Source organism: Stegostoma tigrinum, chromosome 31 (assembly GCF_030684315.1).
Source record: "Stegostoma tigrinum isolate sSteTig4 chromosome 31, sSteTig4.hap1, whole genome shotgun sequence".
NCBI lineage: Eukaryota > Metazoa > Chordata > Chondrichthyes > Orectolobiformes > Stegostomatidae > Stegostoma > Stegostoma tigrinum.
The window spans coordinates 1,187,559-1,209,363 of NC_081384.1; the positions used below are offsets into that span (position 1 = coordinate 1,187,559).

Below are 21,805 nucleotides of genomic sequence, written 5' to 3' on the forward strand. Positions count from 1 at the left end.
ATGTGTACCTTGTAGGTTCCTATTGAACGCATTATATAGAATGGGTTAAAAGACCCGGTGTGTTTCTATTCTGTGATACTGTCAATGAGTCCCAGTGATACCACCTTATGGAGCATTCTGAGAATTACAGTTATGAGTGTGTCTGTACAGTATTTACAAGGTCCTGTGATGTTGAAATGAACTGTGAATAATTGTTTCTGTTTACTGTACTGGAACTGATATTCTGAAAGATTACTGTAAAGACTGTGATATTGGAGGTAGCTGCCACAGTCATGTTGAGTCAGACTGTGTCATGTACAAGAGTAGAAATAGAGATAAAACTAAGTGATTTCAATATTTGGCAAGGCTCATCTGCTGAGTTGGCGTCTTTGTGTTTGCAAGGGCAAGTATCTGCATTCTCTGAAATATTTTAGGCTTTTCCTGATTATTTTACTTGCAAATTGCTAATTGGATGGACTGGTAATGGTGATTTTGTGAAGTCCAATTCCAGTGGTGCCCAGAGCTGATTGTCATTAAATATCTTCTCCCATTCTTCCCCTAACCAGCAGTTTAAAGTGTAAAATACATGATCAGATAATAACTAACCAATGACAGCGAATTAATAAGTTTCCATGAATAATTTTAGTAGATTTGTAAACAAAACCAGAACAATTCTTCCCCATGTCAAAGCTTTCTGACTAAGGGAATAAATAACTTTATATATTACAAATTGTCTGGCTGTGGAATCATAACTATAAAAGCCACAGAAAATGATCAGTTGAATATATGTAATACATTAATTTATATAATATATATAATGCAAAAATGTCATTTATGGTTTTAATTTATATAAGAATTGTCTAAAGAGGCTAGATTTGTTAATATTACTAGCGTATGAAAATTTTAGTCCATTAATGACAGCACGACTTACCTTTGATTGTAGTTAGTGGTGTACTCAGAAAATATTGAGTGGATTTTGTCTGTTAAATTTTAAAACTTTCTCTTCCAGAAAATGTCTGACATGGGAACAGAAGAGATCCAAGACAAGTCTCAACCAGAAGGTAATGCTGCCCTTATTTGAATTATTAGCATGTCATTCTTGAAAATAATATCCTTTTAGGGCACTCCCAACAGGTGTCACCACCCAAAGGCCCAAAATGTTTTAGAACAAGGATGTACTTACATTTGGAACCTCAAAACCTGACACAATCCTAACTCACTATCATCCTGTTTTGGAGATGATTTGAATCTACCTGAAAGTCATAGAATCACACAGCACCGAAGAAATTCTTTGATCTATTGACTCTATGCCAAACTATCTACACAAATCTCTCTTTCCAGTACTTGGCCCCTAACCTTATAACATTTCAAGTACGCATCCATGTATGTTTTAAAGGTTCTGAGGTTTCCCACCTCAACCACACCTCCAGGCAATGCATTACAGACTCCACCGTCCTCTGGGTGAAAACATCTTCTTCATGTTCCCTCTAAATCTCCTTCCCTTCTCCCGACAATTATGTCTCCTTGTTACTGACCCTTTAAGTAAGGGAAGCAGCTGCTTTCCATCCACCTTGTCCATGACTCTCACAATCTTATACTCCTCTATCAGGTGTCCCCTCAGCTTTCTCTGCTCTAAAGAAAACAACCCAAGTCTATTCAGCCTGTCAGGCAACATCTTGGTAACTTTTCTCTGCAGCCTCTCTGGTGTCACTAGAAGGAGAATGTTATAATGTCAGAAAAATTTTTTTTAAATGGTAAAGGGGTAAAGGGAGATAGTACAGATACTGGAAACCTGGATGTGAGTTTGCTCCCTGAGCTGGAAGGTTCGTTTTCAGACGTTTCGTCACCATTCTAGGTAACATCATCAGTGAGCCTCCGGTGAAGTGCTGGTATTATGTCCCACTTTCTTTGGAAACCTGAAACAACATAGAAAATGCTGTAAATACTCAGCAAGGCAGGCATCATCTGTGGAGAGATAACTAGTTAACGTTTGAGGTTGGTGTCCCTTCGTCAGAAATGTTTGTATCAGGGTTTATGCAAGAAAAGAGGGAGGGAAGACACTCTAGATAAACAAAAGGGAAAGTCTGCCTGAAGAGTTTAAATAATAACAATAACAGCAAAGGAAAAGATGGTGGTAATGATATTAGCAAAGCTAAGTAAGGTGGACTTCGAGGAAGTGGAAATGGGAAAAGCAGCATCATTATCAATAGCCGTCTACTGAATAAAGGCATACAAAAGATATGATCTGAAATTGTTAATTTATTATTGAGTCTAGAAAGCTTTTTAAGCAAAATAAAATCTATTTAAGGTACAGAACTTTCATCTGACACTACCACTTTTGTGCAAAAGCTAGTTCCATAAGCTTAAAACTGTTTCAGCGATTTTGATGTTTATATTTACACATTTGGCAGTAATGTACACCAGGCTTTTTATTATATTGTCTAGATGTTGAGACAGTCCCCATTATAAGAGAAGTTTCTGATCTCCCAAGTAAGAGTGACGTCTCCGATCCTGTTCAGGAGCTGTGTGATCAAGAACAACTCAACACTGATGCCATTGTTGGTAAGAACATAAATCAAACAAAAGAACCAACTACTTTCAGATTATTTTAACGTATGATTGCCACTCTCAAGAATTGCCATTCATTAATACTGATTTACTGTTTAAAAGCCATTCAGTTTGTGGGGTGCATGTCATTCACAATGTGTATGTAGAGATCCTTAGTTTTTTTGGTACTCCCACTAATAGTCCTTGTGAAATTTGCAAAACTCATCCTGACTAGAATAAGGTAGTTTACGTTGTCGGATTAGGTGTATTGATCTGTGGCAAAGGGCCTCAAAATTGATGTACTTCTGAGCAATTGGACTTAGAAGTAACATAATGTGCTTGTTTTCAGCAATTCGGGCAGTTCTACATGTTGTTCAAATGAAGCCTCCATCATATGTGGGCTGGCCAGGTCTGTCAGTGTTGAATTAGATTTGGAAGACTCGTTGTATCTGGAGACACATGAGGCAGACAAATTGCATGCTTACATCTACTTCCACATGTTGTTTCCCCTGGAAGAAAGTGACTAGTTTGAAGCCAGAGCCAAAAGCTTGAGCGTGCCATTCTGAATTAAACATGACTGGCCAGGAATCTTCCCTGCTATTAACGCCTATTGCCACATATTGGAAGGAGTTACGTGTTATAAATCAAGTTAATCATTTAAAAAACTAGCAATGCTGGAGATTTGAAATAAAAACAGAAAGTGTTGGAGAAATTCAGTTCTAAAGAAAATTACATCGCTCTTGAAATGTTAACTCTGTTTCACTTTCCACAGATGCTGCTAGACCTGCTGAGTTTCTCATGCACCTGTTGTTTATTCATTTTTTTGCAAGTTTTTTGGCCATCAGTTCCAGGATTAGGAAATGAACCTGAGACATCTGTCTTCGAGGCAGTGTCACTACCTGCCATAAGACCTGCTACTCTCTGTTGAACCAGGTTAAAATAAGTTACTTGATTAGTGAGTGGCACTACAGGAATGCCCATTCACCCTTATGTTTTGTTTTAAAAAGTTAACATCTTTTTCAAAAGCAGAGAAGTTAGTCTAAACTTATATTAAGCCTTGGTTAGATCACACTTTGAACTGGCACACTTTGTCTTCTGTGATAATGGGAACTGCAGATGCTGGAGAATCCAAGATAACAAAGTGTGAAGCTGGATGAACACAGCAGGCCGAGCAGCATCTCAGGAGCACAAAAGCTGACGTTTCGGGCCTAGACCCTTCATCAGAGAGGATTGTCTTCCTATTTCCTAAGTAATGCCCACTTCCTATGCATGAATAAAGAAAATGATTACCTGGACTATGGTTTTTCCACTATTGCTGCCAGTCAATGCTGCCAAACCTGCCTATACGAAACTGGTAACTTTCTTTTGTTTCAGTTTAAGAGGTTAGATTAGGAAAAAAGAATATTGGTAAAACGCAGCTGATCTGGGCTGGGGAGTTATGAGACAGAAGAATCATCAACAAAAACCTAAGATGAAAAAACAATATTCACTCAAGGACATGACCACTGTTGGAACAAACAAAAGACAGAACAAGGATATCCTGGAAGTAGTGACTGGATGACAAAACCTTTGGTTAAAAAGAATGAAGATTAATTAGGAAAAAGGACGATAGGATACACTTTCTCTTCTGTCTGTTTTACAAAAAAAATTATGAGTATGATACAGGAACTAAGGGGTTACAATTATCAGGAAAAACTAGCTAGGGCCTCCTTTAGAATAGGGAATGGTGACGAGTGACCTTATAGGGGTTATTAAGAGTTTTGTGGAGTTCATATAGAAAGTATGTTTTTTGATTGGCAAATGGTACAAAGTTAGAGATCTTAAATAGAAATCCAACAGGGGATTTAATATGACAAATCTCTTATGGTGAGGATGTGAAACTCACTGTCCTATCAGGAAGTTTGACATATTGAATTGCACAGCACGGAACGTGGTTGTTATACACCTTGCTACTTTTTTAAAAAATTCTCGTCTTATCTCTGGTTCTTCTGTCAATCACTTGAAAGTGGAGAAAGCTGATGTGTAATATTAGCACGGTATAATCATTAGGGCTGAATGGCCAGTTTCTCTGCTGTAAATCCTCTAAACCATGTGTTAATTGGAAACTAGTCCTAAATGCTTCTAGTTCCAACTTCTGGGTTTACAACAAGTATTTGGTCTCAGCTAGATTATCAGTGAGTTTCTTTACATTATACTAGTGTAAGATAGCAGAAAGCAGTGCAACCCCACAATCAAGTGGCTGCAAAAGCCTAGCAAACTACTCAGTTGTATCAAACTGCTACAAAGTCAAAAGAAAGGAATTAAATTGGATCTACCATTCATCATCAGCCAAAGCATCGGAAGCAACATCAGCAAAGACAACGCCGTCAACCCTGTAAAGTCCTCCATACTATCATTTGACTTATGCCAAAATTGGGAGAGCTGTGTCACGGACTGCAAGAGGCTAGAGAAGAAATTGCAGGGGTCCTGGCTGATATATTTGCATTCTTGCTAGCCATGGGTGACGTCCTGGAAAACTGGACGGTAGCAAATATTGTGCCCTTATTCAAGAAGGGCGGCAAAGAAAATCCTGGGAATTATAGACCAGTAAGCTTAACATCTGTGGTAGGTAAGGTACATGAGAAGATTCTGAGGTGTAAAATAGACATGTGTTTATAAAGACTGGGTTTGATTAGGAGTAGTCAGCATGGCTTCGTCTATGGGAGATCATGCCTCACAAATTTGTTAGAGATCTTTGATGAAGTGACCAGGAAGTTTGATGAGGGCGGGGTGGTCGACGTATTCTGCATAGATTTCAGTAAGGTCTTTGATAGGTTCCACGTGGTAGGCTGCTCTGGAAAGGTAGATTGCATGGAATCCAGGGAAAGCCAGCAAATTGGACACACAATTGACCCGACGATAGGAAGCAGCGAGTAATAGTGGAAGGATGCTTGTCTGACAAGAGGCCTGTGACGAGTGGTGTGCTTCAGGGGTCAGTACTTGGCCCATTGCTGTTTCTTATCTATATCAATGATTTGGATGAGAATGTACAAGGCATGATTAGTAAGTTTGTGGAAACACTAAAATAGGTGGTATTGTGGACAGTGAGGAAGGTTATCAGAAATTGCAGCAGGATCTTGACCAGCTGGGGCAGTGGGCCAAGAAATGGGAAATGGAGTTTAATATAGATAAGTGTGAGGTGTGGTATTTTGGAAAGTCAAATCAAGGTAGGGGATTTCATGGTGAGTGGTAGGGTCTTAAGGAGTGTGGTGGAACAGAGGGACATTGGAGCTCAGGTGCATGGTTCTCTGAAAGTGGAGTCCCAGGTAGACAGGGCAGTGAAGAACGTTTTTGGCACACTGGCCTTCATCAATCAGGGTATGGTGAGGCTGCAGTTGGAGTATTATGCTCAGTTTTGCTCACCTTGCTATAGGAAAGATGTTGTTAAACTGGAAAGAGTGCAGAAGAAATTTACAAGGACGTTGCCATGACTCGAGGGACTGAGTTATAAGGAGAGGTTGGACAAGTAAGGACTTTTTCTTTAGCGCATAGGAGAATGAGGGGGGTTCTTAAGAAATGTTTAAGATAATGAGAGGCATGGATAGGGTGAATGCTGCCAGTCTTTTTCCCAGGCTTGGGGAATTGAGGACTAGAGAGCGTCAGTTTAAGGTAAGAGGGGAAAGAATACATGGGAACCTGGGGGGCAACTTTTTTACACTGAGGGTGGTACGCATATGGAATGAGCTGCCAGTGGAAGTGGTTGAAATGGGTACATTAACAACATTTAAAAGGCATTTGGATGAATTCATTGGATAGGAAAGGTTTAGAAGGATATGGGCCAAGTTCAGGGAAATGGGTTTAGTGTTGGTAGGCATTTTGAATGTCATGGACCCATTTGGGCTGAAGGGCCTGTCTCCATGCTGTAGGACTCTATGACTTGATGGCTGACAAAGGCAAAGTCACAGAATCATAGCTTACAATATCCAAGACACTACCAGCACTGTTCCTTAGTTTTCCTGACAGGATACATCAGTAGAAATGGCAGCACAGTGGGGAAGTTGGTGCCATAGGGGACCTTAACATTGCACCTGGACCAGCTGAAATTTCATGGCATCAGTGTTATGAATGTGATGGAAGATGTTTCTGGCAATCAAGCCCACTGTTCACCATTAATACATTTTTTTGATTCAATTACCAAAATAGCAGTCGATCCCCTTTTGTACAACAATCCAATAGAAGAGATTTCCCCAGCTTCTTTAATGAACTCAAAATAATCCATTTAAAGTGGCAAACACTGTTGACATTAAATTGTATTCTGGAATTATATTCCTCTTTCCCCAAAACATTCACACTCTCACAACACTAGAGACAACAGACTCTGCAGAGATGATGTTTGAAAGAAAGATCATATTGGGGAAAATACACCTTTCAGGAAAAAAAACAAAGTTGCTGAAAAAGCTCAGCAGGTCCGGCAGCGTCTGTGAAGGAAAAACAAAGTTAACGTTTCAGATCCGATGATCCTTCCTCGGAACCACCGGATCCGAAACGTTAACTCTGTTTTTTCCTCCACAGATGCTGCCAGACCTGCTGAGCTTTTCCAGCAACGTTTTTTTTTCCTGATTTTCAGCATCCGCGGTTCTTTCACTTTTTAAAAATACACCCTTGTTGGCCAAGGCTCTGAAAATAAGGGATAGAGTTTGATGAATTCTCACAGTCCACCAGGATTTTGGTCAATAAAATCAAATTTGCTGACAGCCATAGATGATGATCTATCTTTTATTTGGATTGAAATGAACCTGGATGCGAGTCCAGAGCTCTGCTTTCCAGAGTTTATATGGGAGCCAGAAATACTGATATTTGGAGATTTTATCCGATTCCCAGAAGCTCCGCTAAGAGAACGAGAGAGAGAAATTTACAGCTTCTGCGTTTCTCTTTCTTGTGACTATGTCCATCTGTGAAAAGAGAAACCAAGTTCAGAAAGGTTTGCTAGACAACCATGAGCAAAGAGGCTTTTGTATTAGTATTCACTGTAGAAGATAAAAACAACATTCAGAAGTAGTGGTATGTCAGGAAATGGCATGGAAGAAAGAGCTTAGGAAAATAACAATCTCCAGAGGAATGGTCCTGGTTAAGTTGCTGGAGCTGGAGGCTGACAAGTGCCTTTGTGTTGATGGACTGTACGCTAGGGTCTTAAAATATAGAACATAGAACAGTACAGCACAGAACAGGCCCTTCAGCCCACTATGTTGTGCCGACCATTGATCCTCATGTATGCACCCTCAAATTTCTGTGACCATATACATGTCCAGCAGTCTCTTAAATGACCCCAATGACCTTGCTTCCACAACTGCTGCTGGCAACGCATTCCATGCTCTCACAACTCTCTGCGTAAAGAACCTGCCTCTGACATCCCCTCTATACTTTCCACCAACCAGCTTAAAACTATGACCCCTCGTGCTAGCCATTTCTGCCCTGGGAAATAGTCTCTGGCTATCAACTCTATCTATGCCTCTCATTATCTTGTATACCTCAATTAGGTCCCCTCTCCTCCTCCTTTTCTCCAATGAAAAGAGACCGAGCTCAGTCAACCTCTCTTCATAAGATAAGCCCTCCAGTCCAGGCAGCATCCTGGTAAACCTCCTCTGAACCCTCTCCAAAGCATCCACATCTTTCCTATAATAGGGCGCCCAGAACTGGACGCAGTATTCCAAGTGCGGCCTAACCAAAGTTTTATAGAGCTGCAACAAGATCTCACGACTCTTAAACTCAATCCCCCTGTTAATGAAAGCCAAAACACCATATGCTTTCTTAACAACCCTGTCCACTTGGGTGGCCATTTTAAGGGATCTATGTATCTGCACACCAAGATCCCTCTGTTCCTCCACGCTGCCAAGAATCCTATCCTTAATCCTGTACTCAGCTTTCAAATTCGACCTTCCAAAATGCATCACCTCGCATTTATCCAGGTTGAACTCCATCTGCCACCTCTCAGCCCATCTCTGCATCCTGTCAATGTCCCACTGCAGCCTACAACAGCCCTCTACACTGTCAACGACACCTCCGACCTTTGTGTCGTCTGCAAACTTGCTGACCTATCCTTCAATTCCCTCGTCCAAGTCATTAATAAAAATTACAAACAGTAGAGGCCCAAGGACAGAGCCCTGTGGAACTCCACTCACCACTGACTTCCAGGCAGAATATTTTCCTTCTACTACCACTCGCTGTCTTCTGTTGGCCAGCCAATTCTGTATCCAAGCAGCTAAGTTCCCCTGTATCCCATTCCTCCTGACCTTCTGAATGAGCCTACCATGGGGAACCTTATCAAATGCCTTACTGAAGTCCATATACACCACATCCACAGCTCGACCCTCATCAACTTTTCTAGTCACATCCTCAAAAAACTCGATAAGGTTTGTAAGGCATGACCTACCCCTCACAAAGCCGTGTTGACTGTATTTGATCAAGCCATGCTCTTCCAGATGGTCATAAATCTTATCCCTCAGAATCCTTTCTAACACCTTGCAGACGACAGACGTGAGACTTACCGGTCTATAATTGCCGGGGATTTCCCTATTTCCTTTCTTGAAGAGAGGAATTATATTTGCCTCTCTCCAGTCCTCAGGTACGACTCCAGTGGCGAGCGAGGATGCAAAGATCTTCGCAAGTGGCGAAGCAATTGCATTTCTCGCTTCCCAAAGCAGCCGAGGACAAATCTGATCCGGGCCTGGCGACTTGTCAATCTTAATGTTTGACAAAATTTTCAGCACATCAGCTTCGTCTATCTCTATCCATTCCAGCATGCACACCTGCTCTTCAAAGGTTTCATTCACTACAAAGTTTGTTTCTTTCGTAAAGACAGAAGCAAAAAACTCATTTAGGGCTTCCCCTACCTCCTCAGGCTCCACACACAAGTTCCCTATGCTATCCCTGATCGGCCCTACTCTTTCTTTGATCATTCTCTTATTCCTCACGTAAGTGTAAAATGCCTTTGTGTTTTCCCGGATTCCTTCTGCCAAGCCTTTCTCGTGCCCCCTCCTGGCTCTCCTCAGACCATTTTTGAGCTCCTTCCTTGCCTGCATGTAATCCTCTCTAGCTGAACTTGACCCTAGCTTCCTCCACCTTATGTGAGCTACCTTCTTCCTTTTCACTAGAAGCTCCACCGCTCTCGTCATCCAAGGTTCCTTAATCTTACCCCTTCTTGCCTGTCTCAGAGGGACATATTTACTCATCACTCCCAACAACTGTTCCTTAAACCGTCTCCACATGTCTATAGTTCCCTTACCATGGAACAACTGCTCCCAGTCCATGCTTCCTAACTCATGTCTAATCGCATCATAGTTTCCTCTTCCCCAATTAAATATCCTCCCATTTTGCCTAATCCTCTCCTTCTCCATAGCTATGTAGAATGTGAGGCAGTTATGGTCACTATCACCAAAATGCTCTCCCACCACAAGATCTGATACCTGCCCCGGCTCGTTTCCGAGCACCAAGTCACCAGTGAATTAGTTGATGCATTGGTTTTAATTTTCCAAAACTCCCTTGATTCTGGGAAAGTTCCATTACATTGGATGATAACAATGTCACTTCTTATTCAAAAGTAAGGGAGACAAAAAGCAGGAAAGTACAGACCAGTTAGTTTAACATCTATTAGAGACATAATGTTAAAAGTTATTATGAAGCAAGTAATACCAGAGACTTGGATACATTCACGGTAGTCAGGCAGTGTCAGCCTTTGTGAAAGGGAAATCATCTATAACCAATCTATTAAGGTTCTTTGAGTAAGTAAGATATGCTGTGAATGGAAGAGAACCAGAGATGTACTGAACTTGAATTTTCAGGAAGCATTTGATAAAATGCCACTTCAAAGATATTGTGAAAGTAACAGCTCATGATGTAGAGTGTAGCATATTGGCATGGATAGAAGATTAGCTGGCTAACAGGAAGCAGAGAGAAGCATAAATAAGTCTTTTTCAGGTTGGCAGTATGTAACAAATGTGTCACAGGGATCTGTGCTCGGGTCTCAACTATTCGCAGCTTATGCAGATAACTTGATGAGGGGACAGAAGTATGGTTGACAAATTTGCTAATGACACAGATAGGCAGGAAAGTAAGTTACAAGAAGACATAAAGAGACTACATAATTGGACAAATTGGTGAAGTGAGTGGATAAAAATCTAAAAAATGGAGTATCAAGTGGGAAAATAGAAATTATCCATTTGACAGAGAATTAAAAAATGCATATTCTATAAATGAGAAGAGTTTCCAAAGCTCTGAGATGCAGAGGGATCAGGCTGTCCTCATGCATGAATTGCAAAGGATCTGTATGCAGGTGCAAAAAGTAACTTGGAAAGCTTGTGAATAATATCAAGAGTGTGCAGAAACTGGCAATTCTATGACAAGTAATTCAGGCACCGCTAAATTGTCCATTGTGTTCAGGGGTGTGTGAGTTAGAGGGGGATGGGTCTGAGTGGGATGCTGTAAGGGGCGGTGTGGACTTGTTGGGCCAAAGGGCCTGTTTCCACACTGTCGGGAATCTAATCTAATTTAATCAAATCAACAGCATGATGGAACAATCTTCACTTGCCTGGATGAGTGCAGTTCTAACAACACTCAAAAGCTCAACAACCCCCAGGACAAAGCAGTCCACTTGATTGCTACTCCATCCACCTCCTTCAGTATTTACTCCCTTCAATGCTGACACACAGCACCGCCAGTCTACCATTTAAAAGGCATGCTGCAGCAACTGACCATAAGTTCTTCTGACAGCTCCTTACAGACCAATCAACTGTATCAGCGAGAAAGATGAGGTCAGTTAGATTATAGGAACACCACCACCTGCAAGTTCCCTTCGAAGCCACTCACCATCCTGACTTGAAAATATATCGCCATTTCTTCAGTATCCTTGGATCGAAAGCTTTGAACTCCCTCACTGTACTGTGTGTCCCAAGGACTGCACCAGTTCCAGAAAGCATCCCACTATCATCTTCCAAGGGCACTTAAAGATAGACAATAATTGCTGTCCCAATCAGCATTGACACCACTTGATGAACAAATAAGAAAAATTGACTTCAGGAGAAAAGACCCTGGATTATTTAGTTTGTGTTCTGATGGAGGTTTGGAGTTATTAATGGCTGCAGTCCCCAGAAAGAGTTCAGTGGCAGCTACAGGGGATGTCAGCAGTACCAAAGCGCACTGTGGGAAGGGCTGAAATGGGATGTTGTTATACTTGTTAAGGTCACACTGCAAAAATGCCCATGCACCACCCATGTGAACCCATGCTACCTTATGCCAACCTATGCCCCAGTGGCTCCCCATGCTGTCTATGTCAACCTGTATCCCTCCACCCAAACCCAATGTCCTTTCACAGCCTTGTACCATCTCATACCAACCTTTGCTTTCCACATTTTTTCCTTAATGCCCTCTACACTGACTTACCAAGTGTCCACCCTTGGCAGACCACAACAACCTAGGTGAAGTTAGTAAACACCTGAATCACATATAAAAATAAGCAATTTTATTCATGACCCCATATGAAATATTTTATTTGCACTTAAAGCTGTCAATCACACTGTGGGCTATCACATGTTCCACTGTGATAATAAGCTGTTAAATCAGTAATACAGCATTAAAATTTATGCCAAGAAACAAAAATGAAACAGCAAGCACTAATTATTGCTTAAATGGCAGTTTTTTCCCTCTAAAAATTAACCATCAGGAGATGTAAATGCTCAACAGCTTTCCTTATTCTTTCATGGGACTTGAGTATCCCTGACATAGCCAACATTTGTTGTGCATCTCTAATTACTTCCTGAACTGAATAATTGCTAGACAAGTTCAGAGGGCAGTCAAGAATCAACCACACTTTTGTGGGTTTAGAGTCACATGCAAGTCAGACTAGCTAAAGGCAGCGGATTTCATCATGTAAAGGATCTTAGTGAACAAGATTATTTTTATTGACAATCAATTATAGTTTCATGGTCACACTATTGTGACTTTTTTTTAATTTGATGATTATTTGTTGAATTTAATTTTCACTGTATGCTGTGGCAGTATTTGAGCCTGTGCAGCCAGGGCATTACTGCGTGAAAGGTTTGTGGGGCAGAGTTCTTGAAAGATTTGACCATGAAAACTGGGAGCCAAGAAATGCCTGTCCCTGTAACAGGAGGTTGGCCCGAGAGTTAAGTAGAGAATTCAAATGACAGGTGATCAAAAGCTCAAAATCATGCTTTCGGAATGAGTGGAGATGTTCTGCAATATAATCACCCAACCTGCCTACAGTATTCATATTGTCAGGCAGACTACATAATGAGCAGTAACTTCAGTATACAAAAATGAAGGATGTCAATGTAATTTGTTTCACCTGGAAGGTGTGTTTGGGATCTCGGACAATGGTCAGAGGTGCAAGAGTATGTATTGCACTTGCTGTACTTGAATGGTAAGGGACATGGAAAGATGAGGGTGTGGGGTTGCTTGAGGAATGGATTCTGGCATCACAAAGTCATTGGTCCCTATGGACTACAGAGAGGGGAAGGCAGGAAATATGTGTTTGGTTGATACCTCATAGCTGAGATTATGGAAATGGTGGCGGATGATCCATTAAAATGGACACTGGTGTGGTGGAAAATGAGGTCAAGGAGAACACTCTGATGGTTCTGGGAAGGATGCAAAGTGATGAGAACAGAAACTTTGAAATAGAAAAACATGGTCAAAACAGAATGATGGGGTCCTCCATTAAGGAAAAAAATGAAGATAAATTGGAAGCATTTGTACAGATGTTTGCATTATTAGAACAAATATGATGGAAAATGCAAGAGAATGGAATGGAGTTTTTATAGAAAATAGGGTGTAAGGAAATGCAGTAAAGGTAGTTGTGTGACTTGGTGGTATAATGGCAAATATTGGCTGGTAACCTGTCACCAGATTCAGAGCTGGATCACATGAAGGTGAAAGAAGGATGGCAAATAGAAGAAAAGTTGATGCACTTTCTAGATATAGGTGAAAGCACCTACACCATCTGTGGGAGCCATTCATAAGCAAATTCTATGGTCACAATATAGTCGTGTCCCCATGAAGAAAAAGGCTGGTACAGTCAAATCTAAGGTCCCCTCATTATCTAGAAGCATAGGGGATAAGATAAAGCAGAAAAGTAGACCTTATTACAATTTCAAAATAGTTACAGATGATTACAGAGGAGTATATTAAGTACAGGGTGAAATGAAGAGGGGAATTTGAATGCAAAAAAAAGCATGCCAAATTGAGAAAAATCCAAAGTATTTCATCAGTGCATTAAGAGGAAAAGAATGACTAAGGCAAGTGTTGAGCCAGTTAGAGATGTACATGGTAACTTGTGTGTGGATATAGAACATGTGGACTGGGTTTGAAATGAGTAATTTGTATCTGACTTTATCAGGGAGAGCTATGGTGCAAACATGCTAGATAAAGAGGAGGAGGGTGAAACTTCAGATAAAATAGCACAATGCAAAGGGAAGTACTGGAGGCACTGACTTCCTTGAAGATGGATAAATCATCAGAGCTGAATGAATTATATCCAAGATTGTTAATGGAACCCAGAGAAGAAATAGCAGAGGCTCTGAGGATCCTTACTAGATACAGGTGAAATACCAGAGATTGAAGGTCTGCAGACCGTTATTCAAAAAGGTTCAAGGGATAGGCCAAATATTTATAGAATGGTCAGTCAGACCATGGAGATGGCAAAATTACTGGAATCAATACTGAAGAGTCAGATTAGCTGTTACTTGGAATCAAAGATAATCAAGGGTAGTAGATATGGTTTTGTCAAGGGAAGATCATATTTATTAATTTAATTCATTTTTTTGAGGTAGTAACAGGGATGATTGATGAGAGTAGTGCAGTGAAGCTTGTCTATATTGATTATAGTAAGGCATTTGATGAGGTTCCATGTAGCAAACTGGTCAGAAAAATTAAAGCCCATGTGATACAGGGAAATGTGATGAGTTGGCTTCAAAATTGGCTCAATGATAGGAAACAAAAGATTAAGGTCGACCGATGTTTTTCTGAATGGAAAGCAGTTTCCAGTGGTATTTCATAGAGCTCAGCATTGGCTCCTTTGCTGTTTGTATTATATATTAATAATTTAGACGTGAATGTTGGAGGCATGATTGGGAAATTTGCAGAAGACATAAAAATTGGCATCTAACTTATGGTGAAAAGATGGCTGTCAATTGCAGGATGATATCACTGGCTTGGTCAAGTGGGTGAAAAAGTGGCAAATAGAATTCAATTCAGACAAAGAGATTACACGTTTGAGCAGGGAAAACAAACCAAGGGAACATGCAATAAACAGGAGGATATTGAGAGGGTAGAGGAAGTGAGTGACCTTGGAGTGGATGTACACATCCCTGAAGGTGGCAGGACAGGTAAGAGGGTGGCAACAAATAAGGATGAGAGATAATGGGAACTGCAGATGCTGGAGAATTCCAAGATAATAAAATGTGAGGCTGGATGAACACAGCAAGCCAAGCAGCATCTCAGGAGCACAACAAATAAGGATGGTTCGTTGGGTGATTTATTGAAAAGAGCAGGAATGTAATGTGGGAGCAATACCAGACCCTGGCTAGACCACAGCTGATTTTTTTGTGTACAGTTCTGGTAACTTTATCACAGCAAGGGCAGAATTGCTTCAGAGAGAGTACAGAGGAGATTTACAAGAATATTGCTAGGCTTTGAACATTGAGGCATTGAGGAAATAAAAGAAAGGCTGAGGTTGTTTTCCATATGACAGAGCAGGTTGAACAGTGACATAACTGAGTTGTACAAAATAATGAGTGGCTTCGATGAGGGAGGATCAGTTTCTTTTTGGGAACAAGTCAGTTGCTGAGGATGAGGGGATGCTGGAGAGCAGATTTAAAGTGATTGGTAGACAGATTAGAGGACACATGAGAAAAACATTATTCAGGAAGGATGGATGGGAATCTGAAATTCCAGGCCCAGTTTGATGGTTGAGAAGAAAATGCTCAACTTATTTAACAGCACCTGGATCTGCACCTAAAGCACTGGAACCTGCAAGACTACAGACCAGGGAACTGCTAAGTGGAATTAGAATGAGCAGCCAATTTACTTAGCTAGCATAGACATGATAGTGCTGATTAGTCTCTTCCTATACTGTAACTTTTCTATAGTTCTGTGGAAATGGCGTCAAAGATATAGGGAATAGAAATGGAAAGATCTGCAGATGCTATCAAACAGAACCAAAAACAGAAATTTCTTCAAAAGCTCAACAGCCTTCGCAGCATCTGTGGAGTGAAATCCGAGCTAATGTTTTTGGTTGAGTGACCTTGCCTCAAAACCTTTCTGAGGAAGAGTCACTCGACCCAAAACATTAACTTTGATTTTTCTCCACAAATGTTGCCAAGTCTGCTCAGCTTTTCCAGCAATTTCTGTTTTCATGTCAAAGATGTGGGAGTTATCTGATGAGGAAAAAGTTGGACCTGAATCCCTTGGAGTTTCAAAGAATAAGAAGTTATCTTAGTGAGACTTGATGGAAGAGATACTTTGAGGGATGTTGTCCACATAGGAGTGACTAGAAAGAGCCAATATTGTTTAAAAACAAGGTGACTCCCATTTAATTCAGAGATGAGGTAATTTTCTTCTGAGTGTTGAGAATCTGTGGAATTTTCTTTCCCAGAAAATGGTGAAGGCAGGATCATTAATAATAATCATTGTGAATTAGGTAGACTCCTGACTGTCAAGGGAATCAAAGAATATTGGGGGAGACAGGAAAGTAGAAGCCACAACTCGACCAGCTAAGATCTTGTCAAACAGCAGAGAAGGCTTCATGAATCAAATGGCCTGCTCCCACTCCTCATTTGTATATTTGATTTTGTATGCAGTTATCAATGTGCCAAAAAAGGGTTGCGGGAGTAGTTCAAGGTTGGATAGGAACAAGGAATCTTTCATGTAACCTACAGAATAACTAATGTATGTGGTTATCCATAGCAACACCTTTTAGATGGAGGAAGCAAGCAGAATTAAAAGGAAAAGTTCTTGAATGTGAGAACTGTGTTTATAATAACCCCACAGAGGCCGGTATCCTGTCACCAAGTCCCCTTTATTGATATGTGGAGAGTCCTTTACATTAATCCAGAGCCCACAGAACCAGCTCTCAGAGTGAACAGGATATCTGACACGCCTGTTCTTATCTGTCAGCCAGGCCTCCCTAATTGGACCAGATTAACAGCCCCAATCAGGGAACTCCTATTCTTTGATGCCCACTTAGCTGACCTCGTTACAATCACCACATCCGTCCCCCTCTGAGGCTCAGGTTATAACTTATGAAGCTCCGACATTGTTTTATGTAGCTCCTCCTGGGCATTTTAGCACTGGGTCAGGTTCCTCTGGCTTGGCCTCTGGTAGAGGCGGTGTATACCACATAGTAGCTCGCCTTTTGCACCCAGATCGTTTCGGAAGAAATTCGTTCTCATCTTCAGGCGGCAAAGGCATTGAGGCTGTGACACCCACTGTGTCCATCTCAGATTCTGAGGTGTCTTCAAAGCTGGATGGAGCGGGAAAGCGCATGGGTTCCAGATCAGTTGGAAAGACAATTGAGGAGCTGGGCACATTCTGCTCCTGCACCGTTTGTGAATTTGCAGCTTTCATATGGCCCAGGAATATCGCACCTACCTGACATTTATACATCACTTGATCTGACATTGCATCAATCTCACCTCTTACCCAAGCAGGGCCATTCCCCTGGTTACTACATCAAACTTCATCTCCAAACATAAACTGTCTCTCTCACTTAGTGGAGTCTTGTGTCTGGCCCTGGCATTTCTGATGCTGTTTCACCCTCCTCCCCAAGATCCAGGAAGATTAGATTGAACCTCGTGCGGAGTCTTCTCCCCATCACTAGCTCTGCTGTAACTATTCCTGTAGGTGCATAAGGGGTGGCCCAATAATCAAACAGGAACCAGGGCAGTTTGGTATTGAGTGAAGCTGTTTCTTCCTGTTTCACCGAACTCTTCCAGTGATGTATATGCCTGTGGGAAGTGGCCTATTCATCTGAATTCGCTCCTTGACCGCCTGGACAGTGCTCCAATTTGTAATTGTATGCACTTAATATTGGAGCCCACCACTGAATCTGGCCTGAAGCTATGGGCAGCACAGTCTTGTCCTATTTAAGTAGACCGAGCAGGGTTTTGTGGTCCGTTATGAATTTGCATCTGTAAAGATATTAGTGGAACTTCCTGACTCCAAATATCCAAATAATTGTCTATTTGGCCATATCTATGCTCTGCATTGTCCAGAGTTCTGAATACATACATTATTGAGCGCTCCTCTCTGTTGGTCCACCTATGAGCTAATACTACCCCGATGCTGTCCAGGGAGATATTGCCTGTCAACACCTGATCTCACTTGGGATCATACTATGCCAAAACCATAGAGGTTGAGAGCAGTTTTTTCACTTTCCTGAAACCTACGGTTAGGCCATGTGACCATCTCCATGATTGACCTTTTTTGAAGAGACAGTGTAAAGGTTCCAGGATGGAGGCCAGGTCACATATGCACTTTCCATAATAGTTCACCAGCCCAAAGGAAGACCTGACATCTGGTACAGACATGGGAGCTGGTACAGCTTTGATTGACCTCACTTTATGTTCCAACAGCTGTAACCCGGTTTTGTTGACTCTGTAGCCTAAGTCAGTCCCTTGCGTTGCCTGGAACACACATTTTTCCTTTCTAAGGTGTACTCCCATCCGGGAGTAACATCGAAGGACTATGCCCAAGTTCTCTAAGTACTCCTTATTTGTTTTCCCTGATATTAGCAAGTCATCCAGATAAATGGTAGCCTGGGATAGACCTTGTAAAATGCTTCCATCGTCCACTGAAAATTGCACAGGTTGACAATACCCCAAATGACAATCTCGTACATTGGAACAAACCCTTATGGATACTACTTTGTAGCATACATCTGAGAATCCTCATGCAACTGTAATTGCAAGTACGCATGGCTCCTGTCCAGCTTCGTGAAGAACAGTCTCAGCCTGCCAGATTTGCATATAATTTCTTGATGCAAGGGGTTGGGTATTAATCCAGCTGTGAAAAGCGGTTTATCATTTGTTTAAAATCCCGTTGGGCTTCTCAATCAGTACAACCGTTCCGCAAACTGTTTTGGTTTGATGATTCCTTTGCTTTCCAGCCTCCTGATTTCTGCCTCTACTTTTACCCGTTAAGCAAATGGCACTGGATGGGTCTTGCAGAATCGTGGAATTGCTTCCTGGTTAATATAAAAGGTGGCCTTGGCTCCTTGGTTAGTCCCTAGACCTTCCTTAAAAAACGTCTGGGTATTTAATTAGGACTTCTCTTGGGCAGCCATTTTCTTTTTCAGACAATTTCACCCCATCAGGCTTGGGCCCGAGCCTTTTACTACAACCAGTGGTAACTGAACCAGCTGAACTGAACCAGCGGCTTCTCATAAGACACCAGAACTGAAGCTGTCCCTTAATCTGTTAGGGTTCCCCAGTATCGGTTCTCAGTCCAGCTGAGACCTTAGGCAAACTTAAGGGTTGGAGTCCAGAGCGAACTTTGTTAAAGACTGGGTGAGCAATCACTGAAATGGTCATGCTGGTATCGACCTCCATTTGAACCGGGTGACCATTTAACCAGACGTTTGTTTTAATTGGTTCTGATTAGGATGTTACTGAGCAATTTGACTGTTCAAACCAGAAGTAGGTGGACTTTCCAGGGTGTGCACTCTCCTGGAGACCAGCCAATAATTTCTATTAATCCAATAAGGTCTAGTGGGACTCTTTCGCTGTCTCAAGTATACATGTGGCAGCAATTATAATAGCCTGTCAGCCCAGATCCTGAAGAAAATTTTAACCATTTGGTCAACACTTGGCTGTGTTTTGGGGTGTTGCTGTGGGCAGACTTGGAGTCTGTCTGCTCAGGATATGGCCTGAGTGAGACTATGTAATTGGGTTTATTTCAGTGGTGTACCCCAAGCTCCATCGGCCTGGCGAGAGTGTCCACTTTGATCAGTATATCCTGCACCTCGTGTGCTCCACTTGCTGCATTTTTCAACGATAAAGCCGGTTGCTGTGTCTGTTTGAAGTCCAGTTGGGCTTCAGCTAATAGGCTGGTCACTTTTGCATGGTCACATTATTATTTTAAAATGCCTCATCCCTTTCTATCACTGTAACCTGTTTCAGCCTTACCACACTCTAGGTTCACTGTGCTCTTGAAGTTCTGCTGTTGTGCGCATCCCTTATTTTAATTGCCTCACCATTGGCAACAGCGCCATCAGCTATTTTAATCTTAAACTCTCAAATTTGTGTTCTGTACCTATCTGCATTCCTACCTCCCACCCCCTTTAATTTGCTTCTTAACATCAATCTGTATCACCAAGATATTGTTCATCTCTCCTGATCCTCTTGTGATAATATACCTTTGAATGCCTTGGAATGTGGTACATCAAAGGAGCTGTATAAATGCAAGTTGTTGTTACATTTGAATTATAGCATTGTGAATGTTCTTCTAAATGTGTTAGGGAAATAATTACTTTTTTGTTACTCTTAATTAGATTTGAACGTATTGCATATCAATCTGAAAAATCCTCTATTGATACAGTAGGGAATATACGTTTTCTTTTTATGAGTTTAAACAAAATAACACATTCTACATGTATCTCAGAACCTAATTTTTTAAAAAATGCTTTTCGATGAGCTGCCAAAGGTAGCTCCGTTTGCAATATTTCTTTTGCAATTGCTATTCATCAAATTTTGTGTTAGGTTTTGTGGTCTGACCTTACTCATGCCACTTCCAGACTGTCAGTAACCTAAGTATTTTCAACTTGTTGAACAATATGTGATTAGCAGCAACACTCCTGGAAACCCCCATCCACATCTCACCAATAACAGCCTGAGTGGTTTAAACTTGCGTCAAACTTTAAGCTATTGCCTTAACCACTAGCATGTTCTTCTTGCACCTTTAACAATGGCACTGGCACAGTGGAAATATTTACCACTTATCCTGGAAAAGAAATCAATCAAAAAAAAAAGCCCTGATGAAAAATATTATTAAAATGTTCTCTGGAGAATTATCTTCTACAGTTAGAATTAAAATTGTGCAGTTCAATTTGAGAATAACTTTTTTAACATAACTTTGTTACAGAATTCAATAAGGCTTTAAAAAAAGACTCTCAGTATGGATTTAACCTGCCTGTTTCTTCATATGCAGACAGCATGAAATCTTTGTGTTTGCACATTATCATGAGCATGCAACCAGTGTTAGATGTGCTACTGAGTTTCTACATTTCAGAATGTTTTGCAAAATGTTGAGAGACTAGCACCACTCAACGTTGGCCTGTGTGATTTAAAGACAGTTATATTTTAATTGGAGCGGATTGTGGAAGTGTCTGGGAAAGAGCGATTGAACAGGGTGAATGAATACTGACCAAATGCACAGAGCATGCTACAGGGTTCTGCATGATTTGGTGCAAGAGATAGACAGGAGAAGAGTGATACTTTATCCACGAGATACTAGTTGGCCCATCAGACAGACACTGCCCCATCTCAACGTTTACCATAGTTAAGCCACCTAGTTTGCACATCCCTGGACACTAAAGGGCAATTGGACTTCCACATCTCTGGACTGTAACAGGAAGCTTCAGCACTTAGTGTAGATCTGTGCGAAGATTGAGAGAATGTGCAAACTTTACACAAACAATTATCCAAGGCTGGAATTGAACTTGGATCCCTGGCACTGTAAGGCCACGGTGCTAACCACTATGCCACCATCCCACCCCAAGTCACTTTTCCAAGTCAGATAGTGACTGATTTGGCAGGAAACCTGCAGTTGTTAGTGGTCTGTCTACCTGCTGCGTGTCCTTCTAGATGATTGTAGCCTTGGATTTAGAGATTTTTAGAAGGTCTAAGGAGCCTTGATGAATTTCTGCAATGGATCTTGTACAATATGCATCGCTGACTCTGGGCATTGGATGTTCAGGGGAGTATTTATGAATGGAGTGTCAATCAAAGGGCTGCTTTGTCTGGACAGTGACATGTTTCTTGCACCCATCCAGGTCAGTGGGGAGAATTCCATTCCACTTGTATCTTATAGATGATGGGCAGGCTTTGAGGAGTCAGATGGTAAGTTACTTGTTGCAGGATTACTAGCCTTTGATCTGCTCTTGTAGCTACTATTCTTTGGCCTGTCCAGTTCAATTTATGGTCATTGGTAACCCCCAGGATGTTGATTGTGGACGGTTCAGTGATGGTAATATCATTGAATGTCACAGAGTGTTAATTCAATTCTCCCTTAT

At 41.3% G+C, this 21,805-nt stretch overlaps 1 protein-coding gene across 2 annotated transcripts in view; it reads left to right on the forward strand.

Moving 5' to 3' along the window:
• LOC125466459 (zinc finger protein Aiolos-like) overlaps nt 1–21,805 on the forward strand; it is a 198,992-nt gene that overhangs the window by 29,745 nt on the left and 147,442 nt on the right. For both annotated transcript variants that reach the window (XM_048560982.2, XM_059638785.1), the window contains exons 2-3: nt 989–1,040; nt 2,425–2,541. In XM_048560982.2, the coding sequence (XP_048416939.1) occupies nt 992–1,040; nt 2,425–2,541 (166 nt within the window). In that variant the 5' untranslated portion in view covers nt 989–991. The remainder of the gene's footprint in view (nt 1–988; nt 1,041–2,424; nt 2,542–21,805) is intronic.